The sequence below is a fragment of the Podarcis muralis genome, chromosome 4 (assembly GCF_964188315.1).
Source record: "Podarcis muralis chromosome 4, rPodMur119.hap1.1, whole genome shotgun sequence".
Taxonomy (NCBI): Eukaryota; Metazoa; Chordata; class Lepidosauria; order Squamata; family Lacertidae; genus Podarcis; species Podarcis muralis.
Genome location: NC_135658.1, coordinates 35,076,215 through 35,098,026, shown reverse-complemented (window position 1 = coordinate 35,098,026; position 21,812 = coordinate 35,076,215). Strand labels below are relative to the sequence as shown.

Genomic DNA, 21,812 nt, shown 5'->3' with positions numbered 1-21,812 from the left:
GAGGGTCACAGGCAAATAGCCAATGCTGCCTTCAGGAATAGAATGAGGTCAGGTTGTTTAAGATTATTATCAGGGCAATTGGCAACCACTTGCTGTGCCAGTTTACGCATGCATCAATACCATGTCTCATTCTGTTCCACTGGACTGGTTCCTACTGTTCAAAAGATTGCAGCCTTAAATTTTTCTCTTGAGGTGTTACGAGGAACTCTTGGGCCAAGGTGAGCATGCATTGTGTTGCTTGTTTGGCCCAATTTTTGTTCCTAGGGCGAAAAGCACAGTATTGCTGGCTATGTTGGAAAAATGCAATGATTGGTCTAGTGATTCAGGCACCTGCACATGCTTAGTAAAGAATGCCCTCATTTCTTTTTAATATTTTCTTACACTTAAGTGATGTCTATGCTGGCTTGGACATGCCCACAGAATGGAAGATGGCAGGGTCCCCAAAGACATGGTCTTCCCATCTTTACCTTCCCGTCACAAGCAAGAGAAGACCTTCCATTCATGGAAAGCTTAAGTCTGAATCCATCACCCTTCATGTTTGATTTTGATGAATCATAAAGAAAAACAGATTACAGTACATTTTTAAAGTGCTAAAATATTTAAATCCGCAGAAATGACATCGTCGGATCAAACATTTTGTATCTGAACCATTTGTGTTCAAATAGTACTGGTTTATTTACAACTGCAGTTTATAAACAATAACACAAACATCTTTACATTAACACTATGGGGGAATCTCTGTGTTGAAGTAGGCACAAATTGGAGGCTCTTCAGGAGATTTTACTTTAAAGGAGAACTGGAGAAAAAAATACATAAAATGACAGCTCTGGGCAGAATTATAAATACAGGAGCATTGGCAGAGGTGCAGTTCATGCAATGCATTGTCAAATACTTCTTTTAGTGTTGTTCATTTAGATATGTTTAAAAACGGGAGTTAGTTCCAGGAGTAAGGTGCCATAACTTGATTCCTACTAAGAACGTAACTTTAAAGAGCTGATTTGTTATAAAGGTCAGCTTCATTTATTTTGTGATGATACCGCAACAGAACCTTTTGCGACTGCCTTTTGCAGCCTTTCATATCTTCATGTACTGAACTTGCTCCAGGATACGAAGAGCATTCAAGTTCCTCTTAAACATTTGGTCAGTATGCGATAGCTACAGATTTGCAGCAAAAACTTGTAATTCTCAAGCACTGAAGACATTATTTCAAAAACTTAACTGACATGACTTGAAGAGGAAAAAGGCATGTCATATGTATAAAAAAACCATTGCAAATATGTAGCTCTCTGATCACTTAGCCTCACTTGCAAACAGTACACCTTCAGTCCGTGCCAGACAGTTTCTGAAAAGATAATCCAACAATTATGTTTGTCTCCCCATCATGACAGCCAACTTTGATATTCCATCACATGAATTCTGATTTCAGCGTCCATTCTAATGCTGACCATGGCCCAATAAAACCTCCACTTTCATAATAACCCAGCCACATACTTGTGAGTGTAAACTTTTCATTACGGCATCCAATTCAACATTTCAAGTTTATTAATTTAGCCACTATTTTTTTACTTGATAGCACACAGAAGTTACACACCCACCCAGTTTGGTGGACTGCAATATTTAGCTGGGTCCCAATTTTTCCTAGTTCTAGTTCCTAGCCTATGTATTGTCGTCACTCCTTGATGTTTCACCCAGCAGATCAAACCACATATTCAGTGCTTCGGGCCTTTAAAAAACAGCTGCTACTTAACAGTTTGTAATATTAAGAAGAAAATGGGTTTCAAATATTTTCCCATTATCTTAGAAGTGCTGTGTGGCTTCAATACAATTATTCGAAGTGATCTGTGTATTGAATCGCTCTTATTAAGAACAGGTCAGAACCTCAAAAGCTACTTGAAAAATAACTGACATTTATAATAAACAACTTTTACAAAATCCAAGAGTGTTAAAGAAAAAGACTTTAAAAATATATTCAAAATGTATAATTTACTCCTATCGTAAACCTGCTACCCAGGCACTCCCATCAGTAAACTGAAAATGTCCTCTTAGGTTAGTATTCCACAGGAAAATTCATTTTAGGTCCATGTGCAGTATCCAGGTTGTCATTTTTTCTTTTTTTAAGACACAACTGAAAAAGTCTTTTTCTCATTAGCTTTCCAGGGCATCCAGAACTTTCATAATCTGTTGCTTTATGGCTTTGGTAGCATCACCTGCATTTGGAATCAAGTACCTTAAGAAATGGAAACAAAAAGAACATTTGTTGACATACTGAATAAATTCACTGTTGATCAAAGATTTAGTATAGAATCGTCATAGAATCGTCGAGCTGGAAGGGACCACAAGAGTCACCTGGCCCAACCTTCTGCAATGCAGGAATCTCAACTAAAGCATCCGTGACAGATGGAGATAATAAAAGGATTAAAAATATTGTTTCATAATGACTAAGGCTTATTTGCAAATAGCCACGTTAATCCCTGTTTGCTGCTTTCATATGCAATTTGCAAAATAACTACTGTATCACAGCCCATCCAGCTAGAATTTCCTTGTGTAAATGGTTGTGTAATTCCCACCACGGGTACACTTTATCTTACTGACATATAATGAGTTATAACCAAAGGCATCTTGGAAGAGCACCCTCATGTACCATGTGAGAAAAATGGATGATTTGCACTCTTTGTATAGGTCTAAAGGTGATATTCTTAAGCAAGTCAAAACCTGAAAACTACTAAAGAATCAACTTATACCAGCACTAGCAGCCTCATACCCTGGATTACTCAGGAATTCTAACGAAGAAAAAACCCCAGCAGTTTTGAAACTAGTGGTTAAAATCAGTAGTTTGGAAAGGTCCAGTCTGCCATATTGATTCAAAATAACATCCAGTTGTATCCAAACACAAATCACAACCTTCTCCTTAATCATAGAAATTTGGTTACTGTATCTTAGGTAAAGGTACCCCTGACCATTAGGTCCAGTCACGGACGACTCTGGGATTGCAGCGCTCATCTCGCTTTATTGGCCAAGGGAAATGGCTTACAGCTTCCGGGTCATGTGGCCAGCATGACTAAGCTGCTTCTGGCAAATCAGAGCAGCACACGGAAATGCCGGAAATGCCGTTTACCTTCCTGAAGGAGCGGTACCTATTTATCTATTTGCACTTTGATGTGCTTTTGAACTGCTAGGTTGGCAGGAGCAGGGACCAAGCAACAGGAGCGGGGATTTGAAGCACCAACCTTCTAATTGGCAAGCCCTAGGCTCTGTGGTTTAACTGTATCTTAAGAGGTATCCAAATGCATACTGAGTAGGAATGCAACTTTCCAAAATATATATGTAAAAGCTGTTTTCTGCATACACAAAAGTTCTTTGCATCCAACCCATTGCAGGAAGTGAGAAATAAAAACCTCTGTCCCATGATGGTTGAATGGAGACAGCCATTTAATATGATCCTGTAATCATGTGATGTTTGCAGTAATAGTTATCACCTAATAAACAGGGCAATTTGCACAGGCTTTAAACAACTTAGGTGAAAAGCCACTGAAATGGAAACTTTTAGCACTTTGTATGTCTTACCTCCACATTTAAAAATAAATAAATCTTGAGAAGCTATGTAGTTTGAGGTTTTGGTAAGAAAATCTTATAAAAGTCCAGCAGTGCAGATCATGTGGACCACTAACTATGGAATAACAGTTTGTAGACTGAGGTTCATCTAACACTTTTGAGTAATATGTAGAGGGATTCTAAGTCAGAAAAGGCGAAAGAGCCTTTCAGAGGAAGTATGTAGCATGGAATGCTAAGAGTGTCTTCGTCTGTACCACACTATTTGGATTTCCCAATCTGATGTCAGGGGAGAAAATGTACTGCAATTGATTGGGAATAATCATGTGTAGATGAGTCTGAAGCAAAACACAAACAAACTTACCTCTCAATTGCCAAAATCTCTATGCCCGAAGTGGTGCTATTTCCATACTTGAAGGTTATTAATTCAGGATGTTTTTTCTTGGATGTTATTTTAACTACGGAGTTTAGTGCCTGGCGAGATTGTATGTAAGCAAATCCCTTTCGGGAGGCAATTTCCCTCAGACAGTACATATGTGTTGCTGTTACTAGAAGATGACTGTGAACAAAGTAAAAAGAGAAAAGGTTTTTTTGTCAGAAATACATAAGGTGGAATCCAACGTTGCATGAGCAGAATTATGTTTGTACACAGGACTACACCTTTCTACTCCCTTATTACAGACCTCTGCACAAAATGCCTAATTTGCCCCAGAGGCTCCCCCGACTTTCCACAGCAGAATTTGAGGTCATGTGCAAGACTGCAATGGAGAGAAGGTGAAGTCCCATTCCACAAGTAGATCTGTTCCACTTTCACATAAAGAGCATAGGACACAATCCAGAGATGGAAAAAAACATGGTGGGAAAATTAGCAACAGTACTCATTTCCTGAAGCAAATGCCTCAAAAGACTTTGTAACCACTTATAAATATTTATTTCAGAATTAAAATGCTGGCTTTCCTCTGACAGAACATGACAGTGCTTTAATCAGCTGATACTGGAATTTCTCAAATGTTTTTCTTATCATAGGGTGAAATGTTTCTTGGGATGAAGTCTCTCAACCATTACCTCTACTGTGAAAATATTTTCTGAAGGGACCTCACAGTGAAAAATCCACGAGGTACCAGGTCATACAAACAAATTAAACACGTACAAGTACCAGCTATAGTATTAGAAAACTCAGTTTTTTAGCCTTTCTTCAACAAAGAAGGTGAAAACTAGACATGATGCCAATCTTAAGCATCTTTACTGTGACGTGAGTGTTGCTGAGATCAATGGAACTCAGTTCCTGGTAAATATGTCTAGGACTAAAGGGTTTGTACACTGAACTCATTCCCAGATCATACCATGAGATAAACAGAAATTCACCTTGTAGTAGAAAAGATGATTATGTGAGTCCACAAAATTCTCTAACACGTAGAAGTCAACAACTACCAAATATCTATCTATCTGTCTGTCTGTCTGTCTGTCTGTCTATCTATCTATTTTTTATATTTATGTACTTTTTATAATAAGTATTAGTGATTATAATTATCCATCCAACAATACCTTTGAAACATGTGCCCATTTTCTTTCACCTCTTTACAGGGGAAATGAAACTTTATGTCTGGTTTATTTATCCAAGTCTGGATGTTGACGATCTCTTTTCGATCATCATCCGACATTGAGGAGCTGTCAATTTCATCTGTTTAAAAAAGAAACGAGCGATGTCACATGGACAAAACATAGATAAACACTTTTTTAATGTTACCTACCCGATCCTTTGAAGAATAATAATTTTAACATTATTAGTTGAAATTTCTAAAATGAAGAATACAGTACATCACTGCTATTAAAAACTGTGTCTTGCTTTTTATGCTAGATCGTTTTAGATTAGACAGCTGGGTCTACTCTAGGCATGACAAAAATCTGGATCTAACCCTTTATCTATCACATAACTGAATTCTCACGTTTTCATGATTTTCTTTGCATTTTTGTTACGATGTATTGTCCAAGCCTAAAGTTTCAGTTCAGTTGCAGTTCCAAAAATTAATAACTAACATTGCAGTGTCAAAAGTAGGTCATTTCACCTCAAATCTTGCTTGCCTGTTTGGTTTAAGCTTCCTAATAATTTTGCTATTATGAAAGTTATTGTTCATGGTAGGAGAAGGGCTGCAACATGGTTTAATCTATTAATCATATGAATCAAGCAAACTAGGGTGATATACAATTGTGATTCTTTTCTGCCAGAAGGAAACTCCTCAGCAGAACAGGGAGGCAGACCCCTAGCACTGTTGTGCAGATCTTCCTTTGGGAGGGGGATAACCAAAAATTGTCTCCTTTCCTGTTCCCCTGATGGATTCCCTTCCTCCAGCAGACAGCCACCACTGGATACCACCCTCTTGATAAATGTGTATTAAAGTGCATGTGGATAATAACAGCATTTCCAAAGTAAGATGTATGTTTGCTTGTTTTTTTGACAATGCACAAGTCACAGCAGGTATTCACAGAAGAGACACAAGAGACGAGAAAATGCCTCTTCGAAGGTGGCACTTGCCACCTGCAGTTTTTATAAACACTTGTCTTTTTTTAAAATGTACCTATTAAAAAATCTGCTTGCCTGATTAACTCGGGGCAACTGAATTGTTTTAATTAAGTAATATGAGCTATTAATTAAGTTATGCTTCCCTAGTTGGAGGAAGGAATTTTACTCATTCTGACACTGAGTAGGAATGCACAATTATGGAGCAAAAGTTTACAGTGGCAGTCACTTCACAATGTAGAAAACAGAATTATCTGCACAAAAGGATGTTAAGTTCAAAGTCTGCTAATTCTTCTGTCTTATCACTCCTTAAATTGATTGACTAGAAGACAGGAATGGAATCATCCCATTTCCTTATCTGGTTTTTCCATTCCATTTGTGTGTCCTACTTGTCCTAAATAAAATATTGCACTTTATTTTCCTAAATAATGTATCAATCAATGCAACTGAGAGTTCCAGCACGAGTGCAGGTCAATCCTAAAAGCAACTCTAAATATAGTATTGGGAGGCCAGTCAGCTGTCATTCCTAAGTGATTTTAGATCACATGTTTTGTTTTGCGAACAAAATGTTCTCATTGCTGGACTCACAAATTCACTACAGGAATTGACAAAGATGGATTTTTTTTTTCATTCACAAAAGCCATGTCCTGAGAGCACCAAAGGGCCAACTAATACCCCCTCGTCTCATTGCTCTTATGTCAATGTCATTTTTGGCTATTTTGAATGCACTTTTTGTCAAGGTTGATTCAGCCCTTTCCCTGTGGGAGGCCTTGAACAATTACCCCACAGCGAGTAATAAAAATCCTGATTTCCCTGATGGATTCTTAATTTAGGAAGCATGTTTCTCTATCTGACCCTTTTACATGGTTTTGTACGTTTTGTGGTATTTTATGCATTGTAACATGCCATTATTTCTGTTGATTGTAGTTTACTAATTCTTTATTGTAACTGTTAAAACTGTAAACTGTTTAATTATTATCTGCTGACATTTAACTTTACTATTCTATTCTAAAGAATGATTGAATATTGCTTTATTTGATTCAAGTTGTTTATTTTACAGTTATGTTTTTATTGTGACTTTTTGTAGAGGATCAGATTGTTATTGGGTGTGGTGTGATCTTTGCAGTCTTATTTTGTTGTTTCTTCAGCTTGCAAACTGCCTTGTGTGTACTGATCAAGAAAGGTGGTATACAAATTAAAACTGAAATGAAATATTATTGGGTGGTTGTCAGTGAGAAGATCAGTAATGGCAGATAGGCTTCTCTATTGTCTCCTCTCTGCAGGAGTCTCTTGTGTGATTCTGGTAGGTTGTAGCCTCACTTCACATGAGGCAATATTAAAGGTCTAGTTGGTGTCCTGCATTAAATCAGGAGATGTCCTAGAATTCTCAGGGCACGTGACTGATGCTCTCAACAAACTCCCCCCTGCAACCTTATTGTCCTAAGGTTAAAGGTAAAGGGACCCCTGACCATTAGGTCCAGTCGTGGCCAACTCTGGGGTTGCGGCGCTCATCTTGCTTTATTGGCCGAGGGAGCCAGCGTACAGCTTCATGTGGCCAGCATGACTAAGCCGCTTCTGGCGAACCAGAGCAGCGCACGGAAACGCCGTTTACCTTCCCACCGGAGTGGTACCTATTTATCTACTTGCACTTTGACATGCTTTCGAACTGCTAGGTTGGCAGGAGCAGGGATCGAGCAACAGGAGCTCACCCCGTCACGGGGATTTGAACCACCAACCTGTGGTTTAACCCACAGCGCCACCCGCATCCTAAGGTTAGAAGCATGCTAAACAAAACATATTGACTGCTTTAGTAAAGTGACAAGTGCATTTAACTCAACAGATCCCAGAGTAAGTTCAGGCATTGGTTAAAACACCTCTTTGGTAATACATCTAATGCCTTGCAAGACGGGACATGTGAAGGGGGAAGGAATGGGTTTCTGTGCAGTCAGTCTGAAATGGGACCCAAAATCCTTGGGCTTTTCCTCCTCCAAGGGAGCATTCCTTCCCCCTTCACGTGGAATTTGTTTATACTTGATTTCAGATAGAAGCATTCTCTACCATACCAGTATCATACTCTTCTTCATCTCCAATGCTGAAAACCGGTTTCACGCCTCGGTAAGGTTTCCCCACTCGGTCACTGCTGCTCACATGTCTGTTGACAAGGGAAGATTATAGGGTGGGGGTGGGAGAGAAAAATCCTACGTGTTAAGAAAGGAAAAAAAAGAAACTGGAAAAAAGGACGACACCATGATATTTCCCATAGCAGCATGCAACGGCAAAAGACGTGAACCTGTATGTGCAGCCAAAGGATTCCAGATGAAGACAGCTGGCCGTGAGAAAAAAGCAGAGAGTGGCCAAACGAGCCACGCTGGATTAGTGAAAGCAGACAACAAGGGCTGAGTTGTATTATAGTGGTGTGGTCCATTTTGGAGAAAATGGTGAAACTGCCTTCTCATTAAACTGGAGCGAACACAGCTCTCTCTAACAGGTCAAATAATCTAAGTCAGAAGTCAGAAGCATCTTTTAGGCTCTCTCCTAATACTGAGTTGCGCTATTGGGCAAGCTATTTCGCGCGCACACACACACAGAGCACAGCACAGCTTCGGTAGGTTGGAAAGTTGAGAGTCTTTAAAATAATCTCTGAAGACACCTTCTTATGAAACAATACAACAGCCTCAGCTGGTACAGTATAAACGAAGGCATTCCCTCTATTCAGTTTCCCCCTCCTGCTGCTAGTATCTTGCCCATTCATCTTTTGCTGACTTTCTAAAAATATTACTTGGCATAGATACCAAGCATGACTCAATAAAGAGGCACATGTTTCCAACTTGTCACACATTTCCTAACAATTACAGTGGCCGAATGTTTCCTTTGAAATCTTTCTACATTCCCTTTTTGAGAGAGAGAAAATGATGATGCTCATATTTACACGCTGCTGTTGAAATTTAAATTCAAATGCTGTTAAAGGGGTGGGGTGGAGAGAAAGAGGTCTGTTCCTGAAGGCATATCTTACGGCTTTTGCTTTCTAGGACTCGAAGGTATTAAAAGTGGACACTACTTGGGAAAAGAAAATTGTTAAAGGGGGAAGCAAACAAATGCGCTACCCAAATAAAGCAAAGTCGGGAGTGCTCATTAGTAACTTAAGACAATAAGCATCAGTAACACTGACAATGTACACATGAAATGGGCAGTGTGACAGACGGGTATGGGGATGATACAACTTTAGTTTAGTTTAGTTGAAACTATGTTTGGGGGAAACCAACTACGGTTAAGTGTTATATTTGCATAGCACCATCTTGAGCATACATTTCTGGTTGCCTTCATATTTCCATTCTCAAAGCATGCCTCCTCTGGTCAAGGCTGTTTAGTGGCACCAAAACATACTAAGGTAATGTTGCTGTTATTAAGCATAAACACATTGCAAAATTGTGGATCAGGGTTTGTTAAGTTGTAAACAACACATTATTTCTTCTGAAAAAGCCTCCAAAGAAGAAACACCAATTCATAAACTGATATTAATAACTGTCTCCTTTGCCAATATACTTTTTATGGAAATCTTGCTCGATGAGAATTTGATAACGTGGTTTAATGGCAACTCTCTGTTGCAAAGAATAGTTTTAAGCAATATTTTAAATTGGTGTTGTTTTAATAGTGGTTGGTTAGATGTTTAAAATATGTTGTTGGTTTAGTTTTGTTTTATTTCAGATAAAATTAGCAAATAAATAAAAATGATAATAAAAATACAACTTTTTAATTTTGAATGTGGGTATAATGTAACACTACTGTTCTGTTAAAATTCAGGTTGATATGAATTTTGCCGATCTCCAAAGATCTGCTTTCTGTATGCTGACACAGGTGCAGGAGAAAAAATTCAAATTCCATCTAAAGACCCCCTTTCAAAGGCAACTATGGTTGCTAGCTTCGTAACAAGCTTGTTCTAAAACAATGTTATAAACTGCTTTGTGCTATTCCGATGACGAGCAGTATATAAAACAAACAAACAAACTGGAATCCATGGTTTCCCACTTCAATTGTAACAGGAAACTATGGTTAGTAAAACCTCCTGGTTTGAATGCTGTATGCTGCTGAGGAGCAAAGGGGCTATGTCTGCAGGAAAAAGGATTACCACAGTTTAAGAAGAGATATGATTGTCTGAACATGGCAATCATGTTTAAAAGCTTGAAAAAGAAGTAATCGGTGTGGTTCATGATATGGAAAAGGGGAAAGATGTTCCAGAACAAACAACAAAATGAATATGAACAAGTACTGTGTATACAGCTTCTCTTTCTCTCTCTAGTTTCCAAGACAACACTTGAGATGCTTTGATAGCTTGATGTTAAAAATAATCTGAGAGAGATTGTCAGTGTAACCAATGCTTACAAACATTGTGAAGTCATGCGAAAAAAGGACAAAGGCAGTTTTACTCAGATGGTTCAATACAATGTCTTACCGCTGCAAACTTGCTGTCTCAGGCCAGGAAAGATTGAAAGAAACTCTATAGCAAATTGGGGCAGAGGACAGAACAAAGTAATTAAAATCTATAAGAAAGAGTATCTGATTTATTTCTTCTTACTTGGCAGTAGAGTATCAAGCAGGAGGGAGTATGAGAAAATATGAAAAAAATCTTTTTCAATGAGCATTTTTAAAAGAAAGAAAGAAAAGAGTTGTATTTTCCATACAATAAATACTATTTCATGGATTTCAGGAGCTGTTAGTAAGATCTGCTAGTCTTCCACAGAAGCAGTAATGTTTCAGTTATGGCTTAATGTGCACAAAGCTATTTTGGAGTACGAGGAATGGTGGATAACATAATCCTGAGTCCAAAGAAAGAGATCACGATTAATCTGTTGGCTAAAATTTAGAAGTTCCTTTTATTTTACCAATTTTTACAAGGTCAAGTTATTAAACCCAGAATCCACTTTCCCAACAGCAAGACATAATGAGAGAGGCAATAGTTAAATGTGAGAATCTTTTAGTTGTCCAGTGTCCACACTCAAACTGTTCAGAGAGAGGTTAAATAGCTTTTAAGGGCACCAAAATTGTTTACACAGAAACGATGGCGCTTTAAAATGGTGAACAATCAGGTGATGGTGCTCGTTACAGACATTTTGAAGGAATAAAGTTTCTATGAATCCTCCCCATCCTATGCACAATTACTCAAAAGTTAGTCCCACCGAGATCAATATGACTAACTTCCAAGTAAGCATGCACGACTTCAGCCAATAATCACTAAAAGCAGTCAGACCAAAATAACTCACCTATCAACTGGAGTTGATGTATTTTCAATAAAACTAATAACTTTTTCTTTCACATTCACAGATCTCGTCTTGAAAGCTTCTGTCATCTTGTTGACCAAGGACTTGACACCCTTCCCATCAGTTGAACCATTTGGAGAATCGCCCTGGAAAAGCAACTTTTGCAGTTATTTGATCTGTACATAAGTAATCTGCATGAAGGCTATTGTCATATTTATCTCAGAGATGGAGATGTGAGCTAGTTAAAGGGACAGTCTAGGATAAGGGGGGTTTTTTTTTTGGTGTGTGTGTGTAGCTATGTTTCCTTCACTTCTTGACCAATTAGAGAGTCAGATGGCTATAATTATTAATAGATAGTCACTTTTCTCACAGATCCAAAGTGACTTATATTAAAACCAACTAAGAACATTCAATAAAAATCTAAAAGCACAGCTACACAGATAGAAGGCATACCGTACACATACCAATCCACTAAAATAGGCCACAGTGCCACCCTTAAGCCCAGGTAAAGAGAAAGCCTTTGCCTAGTGCCTAAGAACAGATAAAGACAGCCACAATGGCTCTGTTCTACCTCTGTTGTTGGAGGCAACATGCCCCCAAGTACCAGCTGCTGGGAATTGCAAGCAGAGAGTGCTCTTGCACTCATGTGTTGCTTGCAGGCTTCCCAAAGGCATCTGGCTGGCCACTGGAAGAACAGGATGCTCAACAAAATGGCCCTCTGGACTGATTCAACTGGTCTCTTGTGACATTCTTGGTTTAAGTAATATAGCTTGAGCTGCAAAAGCCTGGAAGTAAATGTCTTTGAAGACAAGTTGCAGGGGATGAATTCTGCACGAAAACCAGTCCAATCCACAGCTACACAATTTGATATAAGAAGTATACTCACGTCAACTAAGGAGTTAAGACTACTTTTTGAGTACGAAGTACTAGCAATCCAATGGCCATATCCACTTTCTGGTCCTTCCACATTAATGTCTGCTAAGTGCTGTTGCAGTGCTGTGAGAAAGGACATTACATATTTTGTGTTGTATAGCATTCTGGATTCTGTTTTGTCCTTGTAACAAAACAGGCACTATTAAACCAATGTACACAGGCAGGCAGGCAGGCACGCGCGCGCACACACACATATACTTATAAAGAAATTAAAATGGATTAACTAAGATCAGAATTTGAGTCTGGCAGCAAGAAAAAGGAAAAGTGCTGCGCTAGGTAGAGCCCAACACCTTGATAAGGATGCAAACTGTCTCCTCCCCAGTCATCTGACTGTTCATTTAACTAGTGGAAAAGACATTTGAAAAGATAAAAACTGATGTGACTAAATGTAAATCTTACCCATGAATCCTCCTTTGGCAATGCTTACATATTCTTTATTTTTCTGCAATAAGAAGATTGTAAATCACCCTGGGAATACTAAAATTGCTGTTCTTCACAAGGTAAGCAGAAACATTAAACAGGCCAAGCATGCTTAGACTAGCTGTATTTGGCATTTCATCGGAATATGGTTAGAAGACTTTGAGCACTCTGGTCTAAGAACTTTCATATATAGGAGTATTCTCTCTTATAAAATTAAGATAATGGCTTGGATCTAGAATAGAAGGGCTGCTTTCATTCGCAGAAAGGTCTTTGACCCAGCTTTCAGTGAAGGAAAATGGGGACTATTTTTCATGAATTTCTCCTTCCTTTGCAACTCCTGGACAACCTTTCATTCTGTTCCACAGGGTTCCTATGCTCTGGAGCAGGACTTGGGGGGGGGGCACAAGCAAACGGGGTTGTAGGATGAAGGGGGAGTAGCTGAAAAAAATCACTTTACTCTACTCTAAGCATTATTTAGCTGGATAGCACCCACTATGTTTAAATGCAACACATTCTAATATTTTAGATGTACCTGTAAAAAGTGTGCCAGTACCATGTTCATATACATATCCTCTTCCTCCCGGCCACTTCCCATAAAACAAAGATGCTCTCCACCAGCTATTGAACCAGATTCAATAGACTGTTTCTGTGCTTCTAACAAAGACTTCACAGACTGAGCAAATTCCGATGGGTTCTGGAGCATCTGTGAAGAAAGTCAAAGAACACATGCGTGGACTGAAAAGAGACTAAAAATCACTCGAAAACAAATGGATATATTTAAGCACTAAGACACCAAGAGCAGCTGCACTCCAATTTAACTAGTTTTATAAGTAGTCCATGTATCACATTTTTCTATATAGACTAGCCTGTGTTTAGGAAAACGTAACTGTGCAAAGGTTCTTAGAACGTATGTTATTATTGAATATTATTGAATACGTATATTATTGAATATTGTATACCCAATGTACCAGCTGCCTGGGGGTTTCACTGTTTGTGTTTTGGTGGTTGGAGAAAAATAAAATTATAAAAAAAGAACGTAGAGTCTAAAACATGGCCAAAATGGACCTCATAAATCAAAAGCAGAAATGTCCATACTCTTCCAAGACCATTTAAAACAAAAATAAAGGCGGATAATTTTACGAAGTTTATTTGAGTCCTTGACTTGAAGGCAACGAAGTAAGGGAACCAGGTGTGTGAACATTTACTAAGGCATCTCTTCAGGGAAGTAAATAGTGTTTTTAAAGGGTTATTGCAAATATCCTCATCACCATCTACTACTATCAGCCATCAAAGTTGTGAAGAAGTGGAGGAAGGCACCTCAAAGCTGCAAAAAGTCACAGAGGACTTCTACCTCCCACTTGCGAGTGCCACTTTCACTCTCACTCCCTCAATTTGTGTTTTACTTCCACGTAAGGAGAAGAATACAAGACTGATGTTTCGTAAGTAAACATTCCATCATCAAAAGTGTGTGAATTGTGTTGTGGCACTTCATGATTAACACATTAAGTATGCCATAGACTAAAAAGCTAATACAGTGGAACCTTGGTTGTCGAACGTAATCTGTTTCTGAAGATTGTTCGACAACCAAAAACGCTCAACAACCGAGGCGCAATTGCCAGTCGGCAAAATCCATTGCAAAAATGGAGAAAAAATGAAGAAATGTGCCTCGGAAGCCGTTCGACTTCCGAAAATCATTCAAAAACTGAAACATTCACTTCCGGGTTGTTGGTGTTTGGGTTCTGATTTGTTCAGCTTCCGAAGTGTTTGACAACCAAGGTTCCACTGTACTTCAGTACCATGGACTATACAACTTGTGCTATAACAAATGTGTGAGTCTTTATGGGGGCTCATGTAAGCTACTAAGGAGGGCTTTGCAGCCACTTTGCTCCTCCCTGAAGAGGTTAGCAAGGAGAGAGCTTAGCCACAGCTTGGATTTAGATGACATACTAAGCCAAAACCTGGATCAGTTCAGTGCAGCATGGGAGTGCAAAAGACCAGGGAGCAACAAAGCAGTTCTAAGTCTGGCTTACCAGCATGGGCAAATGAAACATCTGTCGTTCTGCAACACAGTTAACACTCTGGAAATCGTTTCATTTAGGAACTGAATAATTATCACTTTACTGTAACTGTTACTTTATTGTTACCTCCTGCTAAATCTATTATATATTTAGGAAAGTTATTTGTTTGCTATGCATCGGTACACTTCTTAAGATATTGTAACTAAATGTTGCATGATGGCTCCTGAGATCATCAGTGTTTGGATACAACTGGCTGCCATTCTGAATTGAAATAGTGGATAGAACCTTTCAAAAACAGCACTGATTTTAACTACGTACTCATTTCAAAATGGCACTGATTTTTTCTTCTTTCTTAGAATTCCCAAGCAGCGAACAAAAAATTGGCAGAGATCATGTCTATCCTTTAAAACAAATTGCATTTTAGGAAAATATTCAGGCAAGAGACATGAAGACTCTAAATACTAGAGGAGCTGTTTACAAACAAAATCCTTTGAAAGAAGCTCACTTCTACAGTTTGGTGGTATAAACCAGGCATCTTGAAACAAGAATTCATAGAACTAAGATTCCGAGAACTCTTGGATTCCACCTTTCTTTTTTAATGTAAGGAAATGAAAAAGCAAGCATATTAAGCAGCTAGAATGTATGCTTACCAAGTCTGAATCTAAATGAAAGGCAGTTGATAAATGGCCAGCATTGTACTGTTCTGCAGGACGACAATCCACCACAAAGAACCTTACTCCTTCCTGAAATAAGAACATTTTATTCATTTAGTTCAAAAAGTATACATACTTACGGTACACATGTAAGAAGCTCATTTATTTTGCAGGTGATTCATGTTTTTATGTAGCTGCATTGTTTATACTTTCTGGATGTCCCAGAATTGTATTATAAAGAAGTTGTGTTCCATGTTATCTATCAAGCACTGCTAGGAGCTGCTTCTCCCCCACCCAGTGTATTTCTTATCAGTAAAAAAAATAATTGGTGTAGTGCAAGAAAAAAATTATTCTGACAGTGTGGCGCAAAGAAAAAAAGTTTGAGAACCACTGTAGTAGAAGATCGGATTAGTAATAGTGTGACTGGGCTCAAATTTCCACTTGGTCAGAAATTTACTGCATGACCTTCGGAGGTCACTATTACGTAATGCAACTAACTTAAAGGGTTGTTTCGAGGAAAAAATGGCAGGGGGAGAAGAGAACTATGTTATACATAGTTAAAAGTTAAAGGATCCCTGGACGGTTAAGTCCAGTCAAAAGCGACTATGGGGTTGCGGCGTTCATCTCGCTTTCAGACTGAGGGAGCCGGCGTTTGTCCACAGACAGATTTCCAGGTCATGTGACCAGCATGACTAAACCGCTTCTGGTGAAACGGAACACCATGATGGAAGCCAGAGAGCATGAAAATGCCATTTACCTTCCCACCCCAGCGGTACCTATTTATCTACTTGCACTGGCATGCTTTCGAACTGCTAGGTTGGCAGGAGCTGGGACAGAGCAACGGGGGCCCACTCTGTCACGGGGATTCGAACCACCGACCTTCTGATCAGCAAGCCCAAGAGGCTCAGTGGTTTAGACCACAGCGCCACCCGCGTCCCTAGAACCATGCATATGCCACCTTGAACTCTTTAGGTGTGAGACGTATAAAGTAGCAATCTTTAAAAGGCAACAAATAAAGGGGATGTCACTGCAGTGTAGAAAAGCAATAGCTATTTGGAATATATGAGAAGGAAACAGTATTTTTTCCACCCACACAGTAGGTACTCAATGAAATTAGCAGGCAACAAGTCTGAAACAAATAAAACAGCTTATCCATACACAAACAGCCACTGTCTTGTGCTATACTATAGCTGTGCTGAAGGGCAGGATCACTGGCTGGGTTCCCAAGATGTACTTAGTCTCATGGCCAGTGGAATTTTTTAACTTGTTTCCTTTGAATAGTAGACAATGACAGACAGACCTACAAACACTGCTGTGTGGTGATATATCATATACTGCTTTTGAAATTATTCTTAGCTTTAAAAGTACTTTCCAGTAAAACTGTACTTAACTCCTCTGGGACTTATGAAACTAGTTTCACAATTCGTTGGACTCTAGCCAATGACCAGGGAAACAGCTCTGTTTTTGGAGCTCCCAGGAGGTAGAAACTCTGATAGCTATGTTAAGCTATTTCCTTCATTTATCTTCATTTAGGGGAAAACAGTTTCAGACTTACTGACCCCTTGCAGTTGATTAGCTTGAAGAATCTCTGATACAGAAACTGCTAAACACAAAGCTTGGCTCAAGTCTGAATCGTCGTCTTTGAGACCCAGCAAGCTGCTGCCAAACAGAGTGTGGTTGTCCTGTAATTGTAAGAGAGAACACTAGTTATGGCCAACATTAAGGCTATGTGCTAAATAAACACCAAACCAAGACCTAGGCGGTGTCCTATTTGTGACCCTCATAAAACTCAACTATGTACTCGCACAATTCAGAAAGAGTTCAAAAAGAGATGCAAATGCACATCTTTAAGTGCAATTTCACACTATTACGGGGACTCTGTGCATACTGCTGTTTTGGCTCTCACTTTGTCAAACAGAAGATCTCTCATAAGCTCTTCCTCCTGATCAGTGTGTCAAAATACCCTTCAAAAATCATGTCCAACAGCTGATACACATGGTTTATTGGTTACATTTTTGGAAACACATTCCTGTGTCTCCATAGACAGGTAATAGGTATGATCCACTAAAGCCTAAAGCATGACCCTCTCTCTCCCCTCATACCCACCAGCAGAGGCAGAGATACTGCAACTGTAAATGACCTCTGGCACTTCCCTGTTCCTGGCAAGTAGATTTTGCATCAGCCTTTGTCAAACAATATTCCAAGATCAGCAAGCACTACAGAGAGTTTTTCCAGCTACTGCCATGAAAATGGTAGTATAGGTTCTATACTAGGCACAGAGTAGATGTACTCAAAGCCCATATCACACTTGCTTCTTTGATAGTATAGCATTCATATAGCAGTGGTGGCTTTTACTTTTTTGAATTATGATTCGAAAAACTCTTCATCATGCATCTGATTTGTGGCTCAGGAAATCCAGTATTCTAAAACAGGCTCAGGATTTCACAAGCCTACTGAAAGTCAAAAAGAACATGCTAGCAGTTCAGTCTTTAAACTGATCTGCATATGTAACCATGAATATTTCCATTATCTGCTTTTGTAGATAATCATCCCAAGGGTTCAATTTTGGAAAAGAACTGTAGGAAATATTTTATTATTTATTAGCCAATTATGGTAATAAAATGAAAGGAATGAACCCCTAACTATACAAAGTCCAATTTCTTTTCTGATTTCTATTCAGATTCCTGTCTACAGTCACCCCCCAAAAAGCTGGTTTACAATAATATTATGACCGAGTTAAAAATAATGCTATCAAAAATATAGAATAAAATGTGATCATGTTATATGTAGCTTTACATTTATTTCCCCAAGCCTTAATACAGCATTTCTACCCCCAGAAGTGTGTAGCAAGTGGGAAATAATATAATGTTCAACTGCATTTTGCTCCTGCGACACGAAACTGAATGAAGCATACTTGAATAATGCTGTTTTGGAATGAGTGCCAACTTACATAACTGAAAATCAATGCTTTTCAAAGCCATTTGAATGTTGGCACAAGCCGCTCCAGGACTTGTTCCAAACAGTGATAAACTGCTGTAGTATCCAAAATGGTTTCGCAGCTACTGTTTCAAAAAGAAAAAGCTGCATCCCCAGAAAGGCCGGGCTTGATTAAGTGCCAAGGTGCAAACCAAATTTGTTGCAACTGGCTAAGCAGTAGGAAAGTATCCTGAAATCACTCCTGGGAACACTGTACTGTGTATGAAGCTGAGGCGATACGTGAGACCGAAGGCATTATTATTATTGGAATGACTCAGTGAACGAACAAAAAATTAATATGACAATGCAGCTTCTAATGTTATCTACACAGTTCACCCTATAAATTTGCATGTTGTTTGTGGCAGGCCCTATGCAGTGACTCTGAATGCAAGCAAAGGGAGGAAAGGATACGCAAGGCAGCTTTCCTCTTCCTCTGTAAATGGCAGCTGCTGCAAAGGCAAATGATGAGGGAGGCAGGGAAGTAGGAGAAGGCAAATCCAATATATTCTGTGGACTCAAACCTCAACCAGCTAACCAGGCAACCAGCTTTTCACTCTCAGGGGAGCAATAAACTTATTCACCACCACATGTTCTGCTTCCTCCTGTTCCTGGTGGGCAAGGTGCTTGAGGTTTAAGAGCTAATGGGAAGGAGACAAGGAAATTTGCTATGCCATCACCTGTCATGTAGTTTGTTGCCTCTGTATCCTTACACCTGCATACAGAGAAGCTGGGTTGTATTCTCAGCCTTCTGTGATGCTCAAAGTAACATTTGGGCCGATAAAAATATAAGTTAAAAAGAGGCACAAGACAGGCACCCATATTTGATCTAGACTTTTTTGATAGAGAATACTGTACATAACCCAAACTGTTCAACTGTCTCAGGCTCACCACTTCTACATATCATAAAATCAGGCCTGGGAGCCCTTGCTTGATTCCGATGTGATGCTGCCATGCGGAATACCCTTTGGGAAATACCCTAAGTGCTTGTCAATTACCTTTCTGAAGGAAGCTGGAGTTTTGCTACAATAATACTGTGCCAAGGAGAAAAGGTCCTCTATATCTTCTACTTCCAAACTGGCAGGGGATTTTTCTAGGAATTCTGAAACATAGAACAGAGAAATGAGGGTTTGGGGCATTTAAAAACCAAACATTAAAATTTGTGTTTGCCAGAAGTAAAATGTATTTTATTTTTTTTTAAACCAGAAGAATTACTCAGGCCAACATGTTTGCAGCTGCACCTCTTTTAGACACTCAAAGACTTTTTGGTTAAAGAGCTCAAATGTTTTCTATTTCACTACTTCTATGGCAGTCAGCTTCATCACAAACGGCACGTGTCATAAGGGTGGGAGGAGACTCCCAAGTCCCATGGTAATAAAGGAGCACAAAGTGGCTGCCTGAGCAACCATGACAATGTTCATTTCCATTTGTCCACCAAAGTCAGAAATAACAGAGCAGTGCATCCCTTAAACCCTGTACAAAGCCACATACTTTCCCAACATCCAAACCACAAATTTTGCTGGTGTGCATTTCTTCAAACTCTCAATGAGAAGAGGTCTCATTTGTCTGCTGCCTTCACAAACAACTGTTGTACATTTTTTAAAAAGAGAAATATGCCATCTTGTAGATCCACAGAAAAATATTTCAGATTCTCCAGATAAATGCAGGTGTGCAAGGAGCCATTAATCATAGCGAACAGCGAACCAAGTCAAATATAGGTTCATCTGAGTACGGCAGAACTGACAAAGTAGGCAGGGGGAGCACACAAGCCTGCCCTGTATATTATGCCACACTGCAATCTGAAGTTCAAAACATCTGGAAGGAACTTTGATTAGTTGTTTTTTTTAATAACCTTGCAGGAGGAGAGGGGAGATGGTGTGGATACTCAAAGCTGCTGTAGCCTTCACATAATGCTAAACCATAATTTAGCTTTGCATCTGATCTGGCCCCCAAAGAACTAGGCTCATCTTTTTAAGAACCAACTCTTTTAATGGGTGAAAGTTAAGGGCCAGCTTAATTCTTCCATATCAATGGGGTTTCCATGCACCTAACCTTAGCAATATAGTGCCTAACGATTTTTTTTCGCTGCAGCAGCATTAGAATGGCAGGACTTACTCACAACATCTTCTTTGTCATCTGACTCTGGTGCTAAGATGAATTCTCTGGAAAGAGGCAAAAGCAGAGATAAGGCGTAAGCACACAAAGTAGAGACAAGTCTATGTGGCCAACTAATTTGTTGCCGTGTATTAACTATATACTCACTTTGCATTAACAAGGATGATAAGCATTAGGAAATAAATGAAGAATGGATCTGCTAGCTGTAGGTATCCGTCCCATATTGCACGAGTGACTTCATGAGAACAGTAGCTTGAAAATAGGCATCCAAGCTGGAAAATTGAAGGAATGAAAGGAAAGTCAAGCAAGTTTGTAGTTAACATTATTATATTCACAAAATACCTGGAGGGAGGGGAAATAATTAATACTCCAAAATCCAAAACCCTTGGGGTGCCTTTCAACTCTACAGTTCTATGATTCCATGTACTTAGAAGTAAGTCCCCATGATTTCAAGGGACTCTTCTAATGAGAGTAAGGACTAAGGCTGCAATCCTACACACACCTATCTTGGAGAAAGCATCACTGAACTTAATTCAGAGTAAACTTGGGACTTACTTCAAATTAAACTTGCACAGAATCCTGTTGCACGTATCCTAAAACTTCAGCTATGTTTGTATTAAAAGGCAGTTTTACACATTTCCTGTGAATCCTGGTCAGTTTTAAATATGCTGCAGTGTCATAGCTTCCCAAACACCATTGAGGCTTCCTTAGCAAAAATCTGAATGCCAGTAAAACTCTGCAACCAAATATTTGTAAATAGCAGCTGCGTAGTAGAGTGTGTCTAAAATGGACACAGTGTAGCTTCTGCATTACAAATAACCACCCTAGTCTTCTTCCTAGTCTTCCTGGGAATTACAATTCTGTCAGAAGACTAGGATTTTGCAACAAACAGGAACCTCAATTTGTTTGGCTATTACAATAATAATAATGTACCACAAGTGTTTACAGTTAGTGCTTTGCTTATTAAAATTCCAATCTTTGAGCATGGGATTCATTTTTAGAGAGACATTTGTGCCCTATCTGCTAAGCGGACATCAGAATATTATAATGCCTAGTAGCTAAATTTAATACAATAAGGTCCCCTCACAGATTATACATGCCTTTTTTTTGTTTTTTTTGTTTAAGCTTCCTTATTTAGCAAATGATACTTTTAAAAATTACTACAGAAGTATGCTTTTCATTATGTTTCCCTACTTTCACTTTATTACCCAGTTGAGTGCATATGAGTCTGGGGTCATCTTTTTGGTGTCAAGAAAAGAGCACAGCTCTGGCTCATGGTACTGGAGGAGCAGCCGGAAGAGATGAAATGGTCTCCCTTTCAGGAAGCAGTCCCTAAAAAGAAGAATAGCAAGAGTGCTCATGAAACAGAAGCACAATT

General features: G+C 39.1%; 1 protein-coding gene across 3 annotated transcripts in view; it reads right to left on the bottom strand.

Annotated features, from left to right (window-relative positions):
- Positions 1–650: 650 nt before the first annotated feature.
- TBC1D23 (TBC1 domain family member 23) overlaps positions 651–21,812 on the bottom strand; it is a 31,813-nt gene continuing 10,651 nt past the window's right edge. For 2 of the 3 annotated variants that reach the window (XM_028726645.2, XM_028726643.2), the window contains exons 5-19: positions 21,643–21,766; positions 20,582–20,706; positions 20,435–20,481; positions 19,318–19,421; positions 16,906–17,028; positions 15,344–15,436; positions 13,208–13,378; positions 12,655–12,697; positions 12,209–12,318; positions 11,326–11,468; positions 10,518–10,562; positions 8,131–8,219; positions 5,095–5,230; positions 3,914–4,108; positions 651–2,227 (exon numbers count right to left, since the gene is read on the bottom strand). In XM_028726645.2, coding sequence (XP_028582478.2) covers positions 2,146–2,227; positions 3,914–4,108; positions 5,095–5,230; positions 8,131–8,219; positions 10,518–10,562; positions 11,326–11,468; positions 12,209–12,318; positions 12,655–12,697; positions 13,208–13,378; positions 15,344–15,436; positions 16,906–17,028; positions 19,318–19,421; positions 20,435–20,481; positions 20,582–20,706; positions 21,643–21,766 — 1,630 coding nt within the window. In that variant the 3' untranslated portion in view covers positions 651–2,145. The remainder of the gene's footprint in view (positions 2,228–3,913; positions 4,109–5,094; positions 5,231–8,130; positions 8,220–10,517; positions 10,563–11,325; positions 11,469–12,208; positions 12,319–12,654; positions 12,698–13,207; positions 13,379–15,343; positions 15,437–16,905; positions 17,029–19,317; positions 19,422–20,434; positions 20,482–20,581; positions 20,707–21,642; positions 21,767–21,812) is intronic. The other variant, XM_077927172.1, reaches the window with a different exon arrangement.